Below are 19,303 nucleotides of genomic sequence, written 5' to 3'. Positions count from 1 at the left end.
CCATGGGGCAAATTATATGTTTATACCTGGGGAAATTGGCTGTTGGGCAACAAAGAAAACTAATAATCAAATTTGTGACAGATTCCCAAACAGATGGAAATTGGATTTCATATGCTGGTCACTACAAAGCAGCTGGGGGGGAGGAGGATGAAACAAGTAGGGGGGGAAACTTTATTAGTCCAAGTTTCCATGTTGTGTAGAATTTTTTTTTATATAGTTAGGGTGGTAAACAGACCAGGGTGGTGGTAAGTGGAAATGGGTGTACTTGAAGCCGTTAATTTTGCATCTTGCTGAGAACAAGAAATACAACAATGGTTGTTTCCCCATACCTGGGGACACAAAAACTTATTACCCAGTAGTGTCTAAGATCCTTAGACACAAGTTCTTTGATGGGCAGTGAAGAACTCTGGAGCATACAAGAGGTTGCACACTGTTTTGTGCGTGTGTTTTTTGTTGGCCTAATAAAAGTATTGCCTTTATAATGGATTTGAGAATATTTCTTACGGACCATGACTTTATTGTGTGACTCTGGAAGTATCAAATAATGTGCAGATATCTGCTGGAGGATTCTAACCTTGATTCTTTCTAACAAGGGATAATGGGTGGAGGTGGCAGTGCCTTGGGCATTTGACACCTTCCTTTAGGGCTTTAAGTAGATTAAATCATTTCAGAGATCCTGATTTGATTAGGTTAGAGGTCAGGCAGAAAGAGGCAGCTGCATGTTCTGGAGATCCTGATGAGTTTCTCTCTCTCATTGATTCAGTATCAGTTGAGGTCAGCAAATAAACACACAACTATGTTGTCTTGTGTGCCTAAAGTTTTGCTTTGCATATTCTCCCAGGCAATGTGGACATTCTTTTAGTTGGGATACTAGGGGCATACTTTAAATGTTTCTTGTTAACCAGTGATAGGTCAGTTTTCTGATAAGTTAAGCAGATGGTGTGTGGGAAAAGTTGAAAGTGAAGTTCCTAATGGCAGCTATTGGCATGCTCCAGACCTCGGCCACATAAAAGGTGTTTGCATATATCAAGACCCCTGGTTTTGTCTCTGCTGTTTTTTTGCATCTAGCAACCCTGGAAGGAGAGGTACATTTGCATTGACAGGTGTAGCTGTCACATTCAAAGGCAGCTAGTTGAGTACTGTGACTTAGGTATGCATCTGTGTCAACTGTGATTGTCAATAATGACTTTAGGATTGTTCTCTTAAGAAGAAGAGGAGGAGTTTGGATTTGATATCCCGCTTTATCACTACCCAAAGGAGCCTCAAAGTGGCTAACATTCTCCTTTCCCTTCCTCCCCCACAACAAACACTCTGTGAGGTGAGTGGGGCTGAGAGACTTCAGAGAAGTGTGGCTGGCCCAAGGTCACCCAGCAGCTGCATGTGGAGGAGCGGGGAAGCGAACCCGGTTCACCAGATTACGAGTCCACTGCTCTTAACCACTACACCGCACTTAAGGGTGTAAATCTATTTCAGCATTTCGTTTCTTGAAAACCTTCAGATGATGTTTCTCTAATTTGTTCCACTGTGTTTGACTAAAAAAAAAACCCCAACAGAAACATTTGCCATTGAGAAACTGAGTAAAATAACACCTTCAAAGTATTTTTAAGCATGACCATGAATGATCTTGGAAATAATGTATGAATTTTTAGGGTTTGTTCTTTTTTGAAAATATTGGACCGAATCTTGTGAAACCTTAACACATAAGTACAAGCTTTTATGTACTAGATTTCACTTCACCAAGTGGATGTTATTTTTGTGATGTGGATGTTGGAAAATTATTCTGGTAATCATTTTTTCTTTTTCCTTTCCTTTCTTTTTCAGCGTTCTGGGTCATGAAACTTAATCCACAGCAAGCTCCGTTGTATGTGAGTAAAATTTTTTACCTACTTTTTCCATCCATGTGGGTTATTGAAACTAAGCTTCGATACTCTTTTTACCTAGTAACCAAATGTCCTTTGAAAATCCATGCTACTGAGAAACAATTGCATTTGTGTGAAATTATAGTATTGTTGATGAGTAGTTAAACTGGACTCGATTCCAAGATTTACTGAAAGCAGCATATAGTTTAGAGTACAGTTGTACCTTGGATCCCGAATGCCTTGCGAGTTGAACGTTTTGGCTCCTGAATGCCACAAACCTGGAAGTGAGTGTTCCAGTGTGTGAACGTTCTTTGGAAAGTCTGACACAGCTTCTGATTGGCTGCAGGAGCTTCCTGCATCCAATTGGAAGCCGCGGCTTGGTTTTTGAATGTTTTGGAAGGATTGAACCTTGACACCTTCTGCATGTAAAGGAGATGTACTACCACTGTGCTCTGTTCCTCCTTCATGGCTGAGTGGGGATTTGAACTTTGGTTACTCAGGCCTAACCCCTGCACCATACCGGGATTAGTGTAGGGTTGCCAAAGTCTGGAATTTCCTGGATATATCCGGAATACCGCAGTCATAAGCAGCGTCTGGGTGGAAATCGGGAAAATGTCAGTGAAAATCTGGACTTTTGGCAATGTATGGCAGTGTTGTTTTTGCCAATTTTCCTTAAAAGGGCCCAGAAATGTCTTTCTTTGCTATTTTGACAAAGAAGCTCAACAACTTTGGCAAAAAATAAAAATTCTCTGTCTGGATTTTAACTGTTTTAAATATGGTAACCCTAATTAGTGTCCTGTTCCTAGTGGGGAAGGATGTTCTGCTGGGCTCCTGGGAGCAGCTGCTGCCGCTTTCTTCCTCAAAGGTAAATTTGGGGGCTTTAGGGAAAGAGGAATCTGTTTGGCCACTGTGAGAACAGGATATTGGACCAGAAGGGTCACTTGTCTGTGCTTAGGTGAGCAAGTTTGGTATTCCTGTGAGTGACCTTGAACCTTTAGCTAGTCTAATTGAGCACTTGCAAAACCTTAGCCTCCTTTTGGGGGGATGAACCATGTGATGCTTGTACACCTGTAGAGATCACAACTCCAGTCACCAAGCAAGCCAAAAGTGTGGTGTGAAGGGTTGTGCTGTGAGATTTGCATTATCCCTTCCACCCGCTTGGAATTGGCTGTAGGGTATATTGGAAGTGCAACAGCACATTCATTTTGGAGCTTAACAGTTAGTTCTATTATCAGTTAACCAAGGGGGGGGGGAGCGAAGGTGTTGCTTAACAACTAGGAAGAGTGGCCTGATGCTTGTTGAGGTAGCATGTGCCCTGATTGGCTATGTAGTTTTGAGGGAGTTTTTCCTCTCTATGTTTGGTTGAATGTCACCTCTCTGTTTATTTCTCCTCAGTGTTTTCGTTCAATTTTGCCAGGATTTCTTTTCTCTCTGGACTCTGTATCTGCATTATTTAAGTGACTTTGCTAATATAGTGAAGGAAGGAAGATGGCCAGTAGTCAGGGACCTGCATTTGTTGGTAGAATGCCACCTTGCTTTATAGTGCTTAATAAAAAGAATTCTTTGCACGCTAGGTTTTTTAATAAAAATAATAATACACAAATTACCTTGTGGCAAGGATGCAGCCTGCGGTTTTCCAGCTCTGTGTAAGCTGCTCAGACATCCTTTTCATGTGGTCCCTTATATTAAAATGTGGTCGCTGAGCACATTTTTGTTTACACTTGGATTTCTGGACAATATCCCAGAATCCACCAAGCAGTCCTGGAGATCATACTTGGTACTTCCATTCAGGTGTTCATGCTTACTCATTTTCCTTAAAAAAAGAGACATCGACTGTGAGAATGGTGCAGTACTGAGTATGTGTGACTGAGAAAACAGGATGACATAATTTGAACAAGTGAACATTGCTTTGCAATACCTTTTTCCTGTGAAACATTTTGAAAGGATCTGCTATACACTATAAGAGACCTACTTTGGCTCCCAGTACGTTTCCAAGCACAATTCAAAGTGTTGGTGCTGACCCTTAAAGCCCCAAACGGCCTCGGCCCAGTATACCTGAATGAGTCTCCACCTCCTTGGTTCAGCCCGGACACTGAGGTCCAGCTTTGAGGGCCTTCTGGCGGTTCCCCCACTGCAAGAAGTGAAGCCAAAGGGAACCAGGCAGAGGGCCTTCTCGGTAGTGGCACCCTCCCATCAGATGTTTTAGAAAACATCTGAAGGCAGCCCTGTTTAGGGAATTTTTAATGTTCAAACTTTTATCGTGTTTTTAATATTCTGTTGGGAGCTGCCCAGAGTGACTGGGGAATCCCAGCCAGATGGGCAGGATATAAATAAATTGTTGTTGTTGTTGTTGTTGTTGTTGTTGTTGTTGTTATTTAAAGGGGTGCATGGAAGTGTTTCTCTGTGTTGGTGGGGAGCCATGATGGATTGTGGGAAGGGCATTTGGAGGAGGACGGAGGGTGGGTAATCATCAGATCATCCTATGGTAAACACAAAGGGAAGTGGCTCTTAGGTTGCCTCTAGACTGTCAGTATTTTGCAGGAGGGATGGAAATACTTACCAGAACTTGATAGCTTTGTGTAATAAAAGTGAAACTAAGTGCTCTTATTGCCCTGGTACTTTTTGTGGTTAGAAAAGTAACAGGAAATGCACTGAAAACTGGGAATAATGAATAATTAACAGGAAGACGTGCAAACACTGCAGAAAGTAGTTCAGGAGGAATGCTCATTGTCATATAACCGCTCCATAAAAAATTGGAACGTATTCTCAGTGAAGGCTGGGTATATAGTCTTAACATCCGTGAAAGGTTTGTGCGGCAAATTGGGATGGAAGCTCAGTAAACAGGTCTGTGGGAAGCCCCCCACCCGCGGCGCAACAGCTTTCAAACCTGGAATTGCCTGGAATAAGTGTGGACGTCAGTGGTGGCAACTCAATAAGTGAGCCCCGTTTTGAAGGCCAGCTTCCTTGAAAAGGCCCCTTGGCCATGGCTCTGGTAACATGGTGCTTCAGAGGAAGTGGCGTGCTGCGGCTGTATTTGGGGGCAGGCCCTTGCAGTTTTTGTGTGGCTTTGGTTCTGATTGCTGAGAGCCAGCAGTTCTGGCTGTTGCCTGAACCAGAGTCTGTGCTACTCAGATGGCAATAATGCAGAAACATTGGTGGAGCCTAGCAGAAGCAACTAGTAAAGTGGAATGACGTGTCGAGGGTTCTGTGTAAATCACACCTAATGCTCCATTGTTGCATCAGTGACACCTTCCAGAATACCCTTGCAAAAAACAAAACAAAAAAACCCCACCGCCGCCAGTCTGAAGGGTTTACTGCCTGTAAGTGAGTTTTGGAAGCTTTGTCTGAAATTAGTTGTTCCCTTCCATCCTTCTCCTCCTTGTTCTTAAGTCTGTGTAGCATGTAAAATGCAAGTCTAGGTTGAGGGCTGGGCAGCGCCACCTGGCGCCCGCAGCAGAACATACACACCAAATTCAGATATTGGTTTCTGTCCCAAAGTTTCCCTTTCCTTTGTTAGTGCTAATGGGGACTTTGAAGAAACAAAAGAAGCTGGTTTCTCTCAGCTTTTGCAGAAGTGGCCCTCACATTGAAATACTAGTAAACCACGTTTCTGTTTCGATCAAGACTCTTTCAAAATAATCGCCATTGCTCCAGCTAAGGTTGCTGCAAACAGAAGGCACTGACTCTCTTACTCAATGTTTTAAAGTGATCCTAAACCAGCTTTTGCTCCTCTTTTGCTGCTTCCTAGAGCAAAGCATGGTTTGCTGGGTCCTGCAACATAATGTTGTGTATATCCTTAGTCTCCAACAGGAGTGGTTCTTTACAGGTGTCACTCTGAGATGGGATTGGCTAACTTGTGACTCCCCAGTTGCTGTTGGACTCCAGATCCCATCAGCCCTAACCAGCATGGCCAGTGGTCATGAATGATGGGAGTTGTATTCCAGCAACATATGCAGGCCACCAGTTAGTCATCCCTGCTGGCAACGATTCTTCAGAGGCCCTCTGCATGGTGCAAATCTCATTCGCAACCAAATAAATAGACACAGAAGTAGTAAATTTCAAACAGCATTTTGGTTTTGACATGACACACTACAGAGGGTCTTGAATTTGAAGAACATCTGCCGGTGTTTCTTACTATCAACACAGGGTCGATAAGAAACTAAGATTTACTTTTCTGTCTTGGAGCCTCTTCATATCCTTTAGAGTCCTTGGGTGAGGACCCTCAGACCTGGGGACTGAATGAGCCTCCTTCCACCCACCCACCCCCGGCCTCCATTTGGGACTTCTCCGCAGGCCACATCGCGATCTCCTTGGGTACTTTGGCCCGGAAGAAATGTGTCCTTAAACTGAGATAATGTCTGTTGTGTGTCTGGCTGGAGGAATAGCATGTAGGAATCTTCAGACTTTGTTATGGCTGACTTGCAGCCTGCTGCACAAAGGTAAACGCCACCTCTGTTGCTCCACCACCCTTTTACCTCTGCACCCCCTGTGTGCAACTGGTGTAGCCCCCCCCCAGATGACTGCTCATGAAGGGGGATGACCCCCAGGCTGACAAAGTTTTCCCCACCTTTGTGTTAGGGACTCAATCAAGGAAGCCTCTTATTCTTTCTCAAGTTTTCATATTTCTTTTCTAATCATAACTTAATGTTCCATGGCTTCTGGAGAGTGTCCTCACTGGGATTTTTTTTTTTTTTTGGTAGGGGCAGGGATTTTGTCCACTCTGTGTGTATTGATACTTCTGTATTCCTCAGGATTTACCTAATGTCCCTTCTAGCTTCTAGTAGCTTAGCTTTTTGTGCCAATCCTGTTGGCACACAGACTCTGTGTTTGCTATCAGAGGGGGCAATGATTTACTTACAAACTCCTAATTTAAAGAAGGTCCATGGATACGAAGAAAGCAGGCCTGCCTCCTGCTCCCAATCTCTCAGTTGCAGTCAGAAGAGCCAGTTTTACATTTGCACGGTGCTGCTCCTCATCTGTTGAGGAGTTAAGAGTTACATCTGCACTGACCCGTGAACTCGGTCTGAAATATTTGCCATTGGGATACTTCAGCAACTGCTCAAAAAGCTGAAACGCACCACTCAGCCCTGCTGTGTCTTTTGGCAAATGGCTTTAAGGGGATTAGGCGGAGAGTCGGCTAGCACTAGCTCTGCAATCTTGGCCTTGGACTTTGGATCTGGAAAATAATTCAAGGAGCAAGAATGTTAAGGGATGTGTTCTGAAGTTTTCATGGAAACACTTTTATCCTGCAGAGAGATGGAGCCAGGGCTCTTCAGATTTTTACCCTAGTTGTGGTCTGCGGTTAAGCAGTGGTACTATTTGTCAGCTCTTTAGGTGTTGAGGGTTCACCTGGATTTCTGGGTTTAACGTTCTAGTGGATCAGTGTCCTTGTTGGCAGAAACTACTGCTCTGTAGGTATTCAGTAGGAAGGCTCTTAAGGCTTTTTTAACATATTGACCTGGTTCACATGTAACCCTAAACTATGGCTGAGCATTACATAGAATCATAGAGTTGCATGAACCTTGGGGCTTGCATGTTCCTCCCCCCTGCCGTGGTATGGCTACGTGATCAAATAGTTTTGCCTCTGTTTTTGACTAACACAATATGTTCAAATATGGACATACTATTGTTAGTCTTAACTATGGTTTTGGGCAGGGACGCGGGTGGCGCTGTGGGTTTACCACAGAGCCTAGGGCTTGCCGATCAGAAGGTCGACGGCTCGAATCCTTGCGATGGGGTGAGCTCCCTTGCTTGGTCCCAGCTCCTGCGAACCTAGCAGTTCGAAAGCACGAAGTGCAAGTAGATAAATAGGTACCACTCTGGCGGGAAGGTAAACGGCGTTTCCGTGTGCTGCTCTGGTTTCACCAGAAGCGGCTTAGTCATGCTGGCCACATAACCCAGAAGCTGTACGCCGGCTCCCTTGGCCAATAAAGCGAGATGAGTGCCGCAACCCCAGAGTCAGCCACGACTGGACCTAATGGTCAGGGGTCCCTCTACCTTTATGGTTTTGGGCAGTGGTTTTCAACCAGTGTGCTGTGGCACCCTAGGGTGCCTTGAATGATGGTCAGGGGTGCCGCGGGCAACAGTGGCCTCTGTCCCTCTTTCCTGCCCTCCCTCCTCTGATGTGCTCTCGTGTCTCTGCCTCCCAAAGACTTGCACAGCTGTTTGTTGCAGCAGCCCTGGCTATAAGCTCAGCAGGTGAATGGTGCCTCTGGGACTAGCCAGGGGGTGCTGGTTGCCAGGAGCTGAGGTGGCCTCAGTAAGCAAGCAAGCAGGCCAGGGAGCCCAGCCAGCCAGTCCAGCCATTGCAGTTGGGAATGGACAGACAAGTCCCAGAGCCCCGTGTGTCAGTGTGAGGAGGCACCTCTTTGGGGCAGGGGGGTGCAGCTCAGAGACCAGGGGTGGCAGCAGTGGAGGACTCTTGAGAGGAGGCTGAGGGAATACAGTGGTACCTCAGGTTACATACGCTTCAGGTTACAGACTCTGGTAACCCAGAAATAGTACCTCGGGTTAAGAACTTTGCTTCAGGATGAGAACAGAAATCATGCTCCGGAGGCAATGGGAGGCCCCATTAGCTAAAGTGGTGCTTCAGGTTAAGAACAGTTTCAGGTTAAGAACGGACCTCCGGAATGAATTAAGTACTTAACCCGAGGTACCACTGTACTCCACAAGGTAGGGTGTTCAAAAAAGGGTGAGCTCTACAGGCAAGGGGTGGCATAAATGGGCTTCTGAGCCCCACGGGGTGCCGCAGAAAGAATGTGGTTGGTCAAGGGAGCCGTGGACTTTAAAAGGTTAAGAACCTCTGGCTTAGGGCAAGAAACCAAGTTTTGATGATGGTTTATGATCCTTCCTTTCTTTCCCCTAAACCAGCTTCCCCCAAATGTTGTTCAAATGTTTTTGTACTACAACTCCTATCAGCCATAGCCAGAATGGCCATTGTTAACAGATTATGGGAGCTGTAGTCTAAAACACCAGGAAGGCATCAGGTTGGGGAAGACCATAACAAACCATAGGTAATACGAAACACAGTTCTCTGTCCAAATGAAACAAGAGACTGTAGTTGGCAGAAAAGAAGCTTCCAATTGTCTCATGGCTGCATTGGGGCAGGAGAGCAGGAAAGGGGGCCCTATTCTTTCTAAATGGCCCATTCCTGCTAATTGGTGCTTTAGCGTCACATCGAAACAGACATTGCGTGAAGCAAAATTTCATTTTCTCTACCTGGCTGCTGCTTACTCATCATATTCAAATATGTTTGTTAATGTGAACAGCATATACACCTAAAACTAGTATTCTCAAATGCCCCTGGTCTTAATATTTGGAACCCTGGAACCATTATCAGTTTGTAAGCGATGTGGATTTTATTTTTTAAAAACGACTCTGGAAATTTCAATATGAAATTGTAAAGCTTGGTAAAATTAAAATATCTTCATGTCTTCTTTATGTAGTGTTTCCCCCGCATGTTGTGAAAATACTTGCAGCAGATATATTCTCTTCTTACACTCGGCAAGTAACTTGAAATGCCTCAACTCCAACAGGCAATTTTCCATTCCATTTATTTCTGGAATTTTTCCCTTGGAGGCATTTATCTGCTGAAGCCGGCATATGACATATGTCTCTTTCTCTGCGTTCTTGACCCAGGTCACTGTTTTTACTGGGGGCTATTTTGTTGTTGTTGCACAAACAGGTATCTCTTGAGCTTCAGAGACAGGCTTACGTTATGAACACCCATCACCTGCAGCCCTGCAAAGCCCGTGCATTCCTAGGCAGTTTTCCAGGTGTTGTTCTCTGGGTAAATGTGCAAAGACAAAAGTTTGAGGCTGGGTGATGGAATGGTTTGCATCAGGGCCAGGCAACCTTTGTTGCTGCACAAACAGCTCCCATCATCCCTGATCATTGGCCATATTGATTTGGGATGGGGGGGGGGGAGTCTGGAGAGCCACAGGTTCCTTAGTTTACATAGTTGGTCGCAAGGAACTCAGTATGACGTGGAGATCATTCCGCCACAGCGACAGAATATCTGCTTTGCAAATAGAAGTTCTCAAGGTCAATCCCCAGGTAGCAGGCAATACGGGGAATGTGTCTGAACATCTGGAGAGCGGCTGCCAGTCAGAGCATACAAGACTGGTCTCAATGGGCTAATGGTATCATCTAGCTTCCTATGTTCTTATGCTCATAACAACCCTGAGAGGCAGATTCGTATGAGAGAGAGTGGCTGAGGAAAGGTGAGCCAGCGAAGTTCATGAGTGTGAGTTTGGGCCCAGATCTCTCCAGTTAAAGTCCAGCGAATATAGACTAGGGGTCTTAGTGACTTAGCTCACGTGACTACACCGGCGTGACTGCCAAGCTTATTCTCCCCCACCCCCCACCCCACCCTGCAACCCTGCAGATCTGTCTTATTTCATCCATCACTACCCAGAAGACGAATTTTTAAAGACTCCTTTCTTTGCCTTTTCCCATATGATTTGCACATTTTTCCTGGCATCTTTCCATGTGGAGCAGGACAGGGGGATGTATATCCTTTGGGTTGTAAGTTTGCAATTGGAGGCTGCCTCTTTTTAAAGCTCATACCATTTTTGTAACCTGTATAAATAAGCAAGAGCCTAGGGGTTGGTGGGTGGTAATTTTCCCATGCCAATGCCACTGGTCTATAGTTACTTTATTTTACTTCATTGGTTTAGAAAAATGAATAGTCTGCTTAATCAGAAAAATCTCTCTTAAGTGGTGTACATAATAAAATAATGTACTATATATTTTGAAATGTTGTTTGTTCACCATGCATTTGCATGATGGCTCCTGAGATGAAAGGACAAGTTTTCGTCTGTTTGGATGCAATTGGATCCCATTTTGAATCAAGATGGCGAACTGAGGTTTTCAAAACAGCACAAACGTTAATCCCTGATTTCAAAATGGCACTGGTGTGTGTGTGTGTGTGATCTTTTAGAATTCCGGAGCGATTGGTGTGAGTTTGCTAGTATTAAGATTCTATGAATAAAACACAGATAAAATCAGCAAACCTTGTTAAACCTCACAAAGCTACAATTCGTAACTCCCTGTGAAGAGTAAAGGTAAAGGACACCTGGACGGTTAAGTTCAGTCAAAGGCGACTATCGGGTGTGGTTCTTATCTCACTTTTCAGGTAGAGGGAGCTTTCCGGGTCATGCAGCTTTCCGGTCCACAGACAGCTTTCCGGGTCATGCAGCCAGCATGACTAAAACGCTACTGGTGCAATGGAACAGTGTGACGGAAACCAGAGTGCACAGAAACACCATTTACCTTCCCGCTGCAGGGGTACCTATTTATCTACTTGCACTGAACTGCTAGGTTGGCAGGAGCTGGGATAGAGCAAGGGGAGCTCACTCCATCATGGGGATTTGAACCGTCGACCTTCTGATTGGCAGGTCCAAGAGGCTCAGTGGTTTAGACCACAGCACCACTCTCAGCACCCTTAACAAACTACACTTCCCATAATTCTTCGGTGGGGAAGCCATGGGTATTTAAATTGGTGTCACAGTGCTTTAAATGTATGGTGTGAATGTAGCCCTCGTCCCAGAATGTAACCTGCACATTAACTCCAGGAGACATAATTGGATTTTATTTTATTATTGAAAAAAAATGTAGAACAGCTAGACATGTTCATGGGTCTGTGTTATCTAATCTAACTCCCAGGCAGAAACCTTTAACAAAGTGTTAGATGCTCCCCTGGCTAACGCCTGCTTACAAAGGGAGCTGATGAAAGGTGTCAGGTCTGTTTTGTGGGCAGCCACTTTGGGAAATCGTCCTTGACCATCTGCGATACGGTTTGGTGGCCAGTCCTGCTGCGAAGGGATTGATGCAAACTGTCACCAGAGGCTTTGCTTGCTTAGTATTAACAATCCTCTGCTAGTGCGGAGAATGGCTGCGTTATGAGCAAGTGTTGACTGTTAGTTTTTCATTCCGTTTGGCACGCTGTTTTTTTAATTTTGCAAAGAATTGCTGCCCTTCAGTTGAAAAGAAAACAAAAGCCATTGTGTTGACGTCTGGATTTCATTAGATTGTAGGTTTAGAGTAGGTGGACACTTTTGTTTAAGCGCCATCCCTATCTTGCGGTAGCTGTGACACCGTGGTTTGCAAATGCGCTTGCCGGCGATGAGCAAATTGTTGGCTCTGAAGGAAAACCTGCCCTTCTTTTTCATATTTGGAGGGAAAGGGGGACACTCCCCAGGGCCACATTAGGAAGTGCAAGGGTGGGTCACTCTTGCCCTCAGACGGGAAAAGGTTAGCCATTCCTTCCCTAAGTGAATTGAGACAAATTCTGTGTGCAGTCCCCACCATTGGAGGCAGTGTGCTCTGAACGTCAATTGCTCAGGTCCTGCTTTTCAGCTTCCCATAGGCATCCGTTTGGCCACTGTGAGAACACGAGGCTGGACTAGATGGGCCTCTGGTCTGATCCTGCAAGGCTCCTCTTATGTTCTTAAGTCTTCCCTTAGAGAAGGCTGATGTAGGACATAGCAAACTGCCCTATGCTAAGCCAGACCATTGCTCAGGATTTCCTCTTGAGTACCTGTTGCTGGAGGGATGCGGGTGGCGCTGTGGGTCAAACCACAGAGCCTAGGACTTGCTGATCAGAAGGTCAGCGGTTCGAATCCCCGCGATGGGGTGAGCTCCCATTGCTCAGTCCCTGCTCCTGCCAACCTAGCAGTCCGAAAGCATGTCAAAGTGCAAGTAGATAAATAGGTACCGCTCCGGCGGGAAGGTAAACGGCGTTTCCGTGCGCTGCTGCTCTGGTTTGCCAGAAGCGGCTTAGTCATGCTGGCCACATGACCCGGAAGCTGTACACCGGCTCCCTCGGCCAATAAAACGAGATGAGCGCCGCAACCCTAGAGTCGGTCACGACTGGACCTAATGGTCAGGGGTCCCCTTACCTTACCTTTACCTGTTGCTGGAGGTCATGAGCAGAGAGAGGGCTGCTATGACCAGGGCCTGCTTTCGGCCTGGAGTTGGTTGACCACTGGGAGAAGAAGATGCTGGACCTTTGGCCTGATCTAGCAGGGCTCTCTTGACCATTGCTGCTAGCTGCCTTTTGGCTGTCGGACTGTTGGTGTAGCTTTCCCCTCTTTTTGTAGCTAAAAATGGATTGGGCTGTGAAGACACAGCTACTTCCAGGTAAACGTCTCTGAAAGGTTCCTGACTTGAAAGTAAAGGTGACCTTTGTGTGCGGTGGAGTTAAATGGCATGTTTTCGTTGGCAGCGGGGCACCAAGCCAGGTAAACATTAGTCAATCAAAGCTAGGTACGAAATTAAGTTATACTTTTGTTTGCCGGCCTGTGCCAGAGGCTCTTTTGATCTTGGGAGAGTTTTCTCCAAATGGGGTTTGGCTGCCCGGCTTGGCTGCTTCAAATGAACCGGGGTTATAATAACCACCTTGTGTGGTAGTGATCTCAAGCAGATGACATTATTTGGGTAATAATAAATGAGGAAAGGTAAACATGCATGAATTAAAACGTCTCTCTCTGGGTTGAGGGCAGCAGTGCTTTTGGAAACAGATTGCCTTCCTAGGTTACAGGAATTCATCTGCGCTTTGCTGTAGCTCCAGAGTTGTTTAAAACCGTGAACCTTACACCAGAAATTGTGAATTTATATTACTGACAGGGTTTATTATGTGTGTGGGAGGGAAACATATTTCTGGACCCAGTTTTACTAAAAAGAAAGAAAGAAAGAAAGAAAGAAAGAAAGAAAGAACCGGTGGTGGTAATTTTTCCTAAGAATTCGCAGCTGGAAAACATGCACTAAGTATCTCATCTGTACCAGACCCCCTTCCGTAAGGAATTTAGGGCCCTGTGTGGATTTCTCCCCTTGGCAATCCTATTCGGTAGACTAGACTGAGAGCAGACCCTAGGTCACCTGCTGAGCTTTGTAACTGGGAACCTGAACTCTGGTCTTGGAGTTCCAGGTCTGATGTTTTTTATTCATGCTTCCTTTATCTTATTGGCGATTAGGAGGTGTGAGAGAATTCCTCAGTGCCTGCTGGCAGCTTGATCTTGGTGGTAGCAGCTGAATGGATTTTGCTCTCCCCACGGAAAGGAGTAAATTATTGCTTCTCTTTGGCTGTGTCTTTGTGTATTCTTTTTTATTATAAAAAACCAACACGTTTTATTTTAAATGTGCTTCTTGGGAAAGGGAAAGGAGGTTGTTAGGCTGTATCTTTACCCCAGACCTTTGGATGGATGAAGTATTGGATTAGGGCCTGGGAGACCAGGGTTCAAATCCCCGCTCTGAGCCATGAAGCTCGCAGTCACCTTCTCTCACAAGGCTGTGAGCCAGAAATGCAAAAAATAAATTCCAGAAATATTAAATCCTTATGATCTTCTTCTCCTTTTAGGGCGACTGCATAATCACCGTATTGCTTACCGAGGATGACAAAGCTGGGAGCGATGATGTAGTTTTCTACCTTGTGTTTACTGGATCCGCCGTTCAGCACTGCACCAGCACTAGGAAGCTTGATTCAGGGACATTGGAGACCATTGCTCCTGGTAAGTTTTTCAGCCTTCCTCTCTGGACAGCCTGTGGCAGTTTGTGAGCAGTACCAGAGGCAAAATTGGGGGTCTTTAGATTTGTACAGTAGGCTAGTTTCTATAAACACACACCCTTTTCCCTCCTCCCTGGCAAGCAACAGGCCTTATCAGGATTCAAGGACACATTCCAGCCCGGCGAAATGATGTGTAGCTGGGGAACATCAACTGTGGTTTAGATAGATGGGGCAACTCGAGGTGGGGAAGAGATGGGGCAGCGTAAGGAAGCACATAACCTTCAGCACTCTCTTGACCATTTAACCATGGCTAAGGAAGTGTCCCCTGTGTGTCTGTGGTTGCTTAGCCCAAGGAACAGGCTGTGTGAGCAGCTGCACCCTTCTTAACTTAGTTGCCTATGAAGATCTGCAGCTTTGTAAAAAAAGAAAAAAAAAAGGCATGCTTTCTAACTTTTCGTTCAATTAGGTTAATAAATATAAATACGTTAATTTTGCTATTTTTGCCCAGGGTGCAACCCTCTCTCAATTTCTTGTGAGTTTTTAAATGTTTGCTGTAAAAATAATTCTCTTCCCTTCTTTCTTTTATGAAATAATCTTTGTCCTGGGAGACCACAAGAGTAAACAAGTTGTGTAAGAGATGGTCACTTGAAAGCAACAGTCATGTGGCCTTGATTTTCCTTTCTTAAAAAATACCCTTTCGTATGAAACATAGCATCATTTCCCCACCCCAAAGGCAAAAGAGAGCATCATGAAGCCCTGTTGAGCAAGAATTTTTCTTAGAAGGCATCTTAAAGGGGCTGACCATTAACTTTTATTACGTAAAGACAGTGGCATTAAAAGAAAGAAAGAAAGAAAGAAAGAAAGGAAGGAAGGAAGGCACACGAGAACAAATGGGTCTTTGACATTTGAAGACCTGTACTGAAGAGATAGTTCATGTGGTTGCATCAAATTTAGTGTTAAGGTAAAGTCACTTAGTGGTACTTGTTCTGCTGGAGAAATGTTGTTGCACAAGATAATGCAAAGGTTGCTGGTGACTTCGATGCACAATGAATTGCACAGTCTGTTGCACAAATGGTTTCCCACTAGCGCAGCTTCTGCATTTGATTCCTCTCTCGTGCGACATTAAAACTCACCTGTTCACTAACACAAGTTCCCTCATACTAGCAGACAGAAAATGTTGGGTGCAGCCCATTGGAGGGGGAGTTCTATAATTATGGGAGCCAGCACAGGGAATCTATTGTGCCCATCAATCTAATTGACTGTCTTGGCAAGCACTCAGTAGTTGGTTTTAATGGCAGGATTATTTGGGCAAAGGCAGTCCTTTGGACAACCCAGTTCCAAGCCATTTAGGGCTTTAGAGTTTAATGTTAGCAACTTGAATTGGGCCCAGAAACACACAGTTAAGCAGCGTTTCCATGCATTGCTCTGGTTTGCCAGAAGCGGCTTAGTTATGCTGGCCACATGACCCGGTAGCTGTCTGTGGACAAACGCCGGCTCCCTCGGCTTATAGAGCGAGATGAGCGGCAATCCCTGAGTCGTCTGCAACTGGACCTAACAGTCAGGGGTACCTTTACCTTTAACTTGCTTTGAGGCATCTCTTTTACATTAAGTGGCCAATAAATGCAGCTTAATAAGTTAACCCCCCCTTTTCATGTCCTAAACTACTTTTAGTGTGGTGCACGTACACACAAGGGTGCTTTTTAGAGATGCCTAATCTAGTTTTATGCACTTTGAGATTTGCACCCCCAGACTTCAGTCCTGGTGAGCTGCTGTCTGCGGTTGCCTGCAGAGGCAATGCTATCCTGCCTTTTCTATGGAAACTTAAAAATAGCTGCTGGAGCTGAACGCCCATTGTTTGTTCTGTGAGATCCGAGTCCTCAAAATAGGAGCTCTTGGACGGGTCGACTTCCACTCCTGGCTGGACAGGCCATGAAGTCATGCGCTGAGCTTGGCTTCCAGCTGCCACTTGTTTAGCTACAGCAGTGTTTTTGTCTCCATGCAGCTTGACGATAAAGGAGCCTGCTTGGATGGCTACCACTCGTTCGGAAAACGGCTGACCGTGACGCGAGCCAAAATGCTGAACTGTGGGCTGCGCCACTTTTTGCTGTTTGCCTGTCTAGACTTTTGTTGCCTTCCCTATCTCAAAAGATAGGCCAATGGGTTCAAACACTCAAACTGGCCACAGAATTGAGGTCCGTTTCGCACTAAGGCCCTATCTGCACTTTGCATTTAAAGCAGTATCTTTAAAGAGTCCCAAAGAATTCTGCAAAGTGTATTTTGAAGGAGCATAGACCAGAGACAGTGGGGGGAGGGCATGGTCTTCTGAAATTAATTCACGTGTAAAACTCAGCCCAACTGTGTGTATATGGAGGGGATTGCGGTGAGCCCCTTCTCTCACCGCACAGGAGAACAGGAGCTCATTCCTGCTGCGCAAATGCAAAAATCAGCAAGCAGTGTCATGGTGTTTTATTGATTGCTAATCCTATTCAGAGTAAAAAGGTAAAGGGACCCCCGACCGTTAGATCCAGTTGCGAATGACTCTGGGGTTGCGGCACTCATCTCGCTTTACTGGCCGAGGGAGCTGGCGTGCAGCTTCTTTGTCATGTGGCCAGCATGACTAAGCCGCTTCTGGCGAACCAGAGCAGCGCACGGAAACCCTGTTTACCTTCCCGCCGGAGTGGTACCTATTCAGAGTAGATCCAGTCAAGTCAATGAATTTAAGTTAGTCATTTGCCAAAATTTCAGTTGGTCTGCTCTGAGAAGGACTATTATTGGCTGTGACCCGTGGTTTTTCCAAGTGCCGGACAGTGTCACAGTGCTGACAGGCATGCGGTGTCCAGAGTGAGGAATTAGGTATTTATTACCATTTACAAGTTAGGGAAAGGCATGGAAAATAGGGAAACTTGGAGGGTCTGTCATATTGGAGGCCATCTATCTATCTATCTATCTATCTATCTATCTATCATCTATCTATCTATCTATCATCTATCTATCTATCTATCTATCTATCTATCTATCTATCTATCTATCTATCATCTATCTATCTATCTATCTATCTATCTATCTATCATCTATCTGTATCTATCTACCATCTATCTATCATCTATCACCTATCTATCATCATCTATCTATCTACAGTGGTACCTCCGGTTGTGGACAGGATCTGTTCCGTAGCTCCAGTTGGATCCTGAGGTTTCCGCAACCGGAGGGGCCACTTCTGCACATGTGCGCGCGGCGAAACACTTCCGGGTTTGCCACTTTCGCAACCCGAAGTTTACATTACCCAAAGGTAACCTAAGCCGAGGTGCTGCTGCATTCTGTTCTACCTTTGTCCTTTGAAATTACAGTGCAAACAAACAAACAATAAAATGCATGCGCCACACAACATTAAATTCCACTTAAGAGCAGCCATGATGGAGATGGGAAAATAAATAGGGGAGGAAAAGCCTCAGCTTGCTGTGAAATCCTTGGTTTGGTTTCTCTGCCCAGTGGCTGCAGAGTTGCATTTTGTTTGGAGGAGAGCTCTGGAAATGCAGGAGACCTAATGATAGGGGTTTAATTTAAACATTTCCCATATTTGGGTGGAGTGGAGGGTTATGCAGTTTTTAACAAGTTGGTTTTGGTTCTGCATTCGACTACATTTGTAGCGCAAAGCCTTAGCAAGGCCTATTTTGTGTCCGTAATTCTTTTCTCTTTTCGGCTATTGCAGAAACTAGGCAGACAATTTCAAGTGACAGGTTCGGGGCCTCCTGGAGTTGCTTGCTCATTATGGAATAGCTCCCCTGATCTTTTGAACTAATTGCCAAAGTCAAAAACTTATCTCCCCCCCCCCCGCCCCAAGGCCCCCCCCCCACTCTTGGCCTCAAATCTTTGTCAGTTGCAAGGGAAGGGGGGGGGACATCAAAGCACTTGAAAGGGACTGAACATGTTGCCCTCGAGGAACACATTAAACTCCTTTGCTGTAGCCGGATATGCGTTTGATCTGATCAAATCCAATTTGTCACCTCGTCCAAGTCTCTGAAAGCTGGGGTTTTTCAGATGCTGCTTAGTTCTGCATCCCCTCCCAGAATTTCACTGGTGAAAATAGGCAGAGGTATGTGTGTGTATGCGTGACCCTTCTCACAGCCCAATTCGCTACCTGAGTCCCTGCCCCTGTACTTAATAATACTCGTTCACACATAACTGGAAGCTGCAATATGGTTTGGTGCACAGTGAGAAAGTTATGGCTGCTTCCCCCTTCCCCTGCTCCACGTCCCTGCCATATTAACCAGAGCTAAGCCATGGTTTGGATTAGCATTGTGACCAAACCCGGGTTCATGGTTTGTTTGGCTCCAGACCTTTCACGAGCTGTAACCAATGTCTTTTTTCTTGGCTTTTTATTGCTTATGGTTTGTTTTTTTGGGGGGGAAACAAGCCACAGTTCTGGGTTTGGATGTAACCAGCAAAACTATGGCTTAGTCCCCAATAGCACAGGAGGAGCGAAGCGGCTGAGTTTTTCTCCCTAGGTTAAAGAAATGAATGCAGTCAGTGCTGTAAAGAACAACCCCAGCTGCTTCCTTTTCCTTGCTCGTGAAGTCACAATTATTTAAAACTTCCTAGTCTGCTTGAGCCTGTAATTTCAGCTTTGATGGTGGGGGGGTTCTTCTCTTCAACTGGGAGCAAAGTTCTTTTCTGTACTTCTGGAAAAGGAACATTCCCGCCTGCCACTGTCCCAAGTGAGCTAGTTGTAAATTTCAAGCTTCTTTCTGGGCGGTGGCAAAGGGGGCGATGAGGGATCCGACTCCATTTATGCAATTAAAAACAAAGAGAAAAGGAGGATAAGAGTTGATTCACACAGTCAGAGACTGAGGTAATGGGGCAGAGCAACTTTTCCAGTAATTAGTGAATGGTCTCTGCTGTTCTGGCACAAGGAGTCCTGACGTCAGTGCATCAGTGGGGA

The 19,303-nt window shown here is 45.4% G+C and overlaps 1 protein-coding gene across 6 annotated transcripts in view; it reads left to right on the top strand.

The window, feature by feature from the left end:
• The window catches only part of AKAP13 (A-kinase anchoring protein 13), a 247,759-nt gene that overhangs the window by 74,714 nt on the left and 153,742 nt on the right, over positions 1–19,303 (top strand). For all 6 annotated transcript variants that reach the window (XM_082198203.1, XM_082198205.1, XM_082198204.1 and 3 more), the window contains exons 3-4: positions 1,822–1,865; positions 14,218–14,368. In XM_082198203.1, the coding sequence (XP_082054329.1) occupies positions 1,833–1,865; positions 14,218–14,368 (184 nt within the window). In that variant the 5' untranslated portion in view covers positions 1,822–1,832. The remainder of the gene's footprint in view (positions 1–1,821; positions 1,866–14,217; positions 14,369–19,303) is intronic.

This window comes from Podarcis vaucheri (genome assembly GCF_965113315.1).
Source record: "Podarcis vaucheri genome assembly, chromosome: 14".
NCBI lineage: Eukaryota > Metazoa > Chordata > Lepidosauria > Squamata > Lacertidae > Podarcis > Podarcis vaucheri.
The sequence above is the reverse complement of the archived record's forward strand: the minus strand, read 5'-3'. Positions and strand labels throughout refer to the sequence as shown.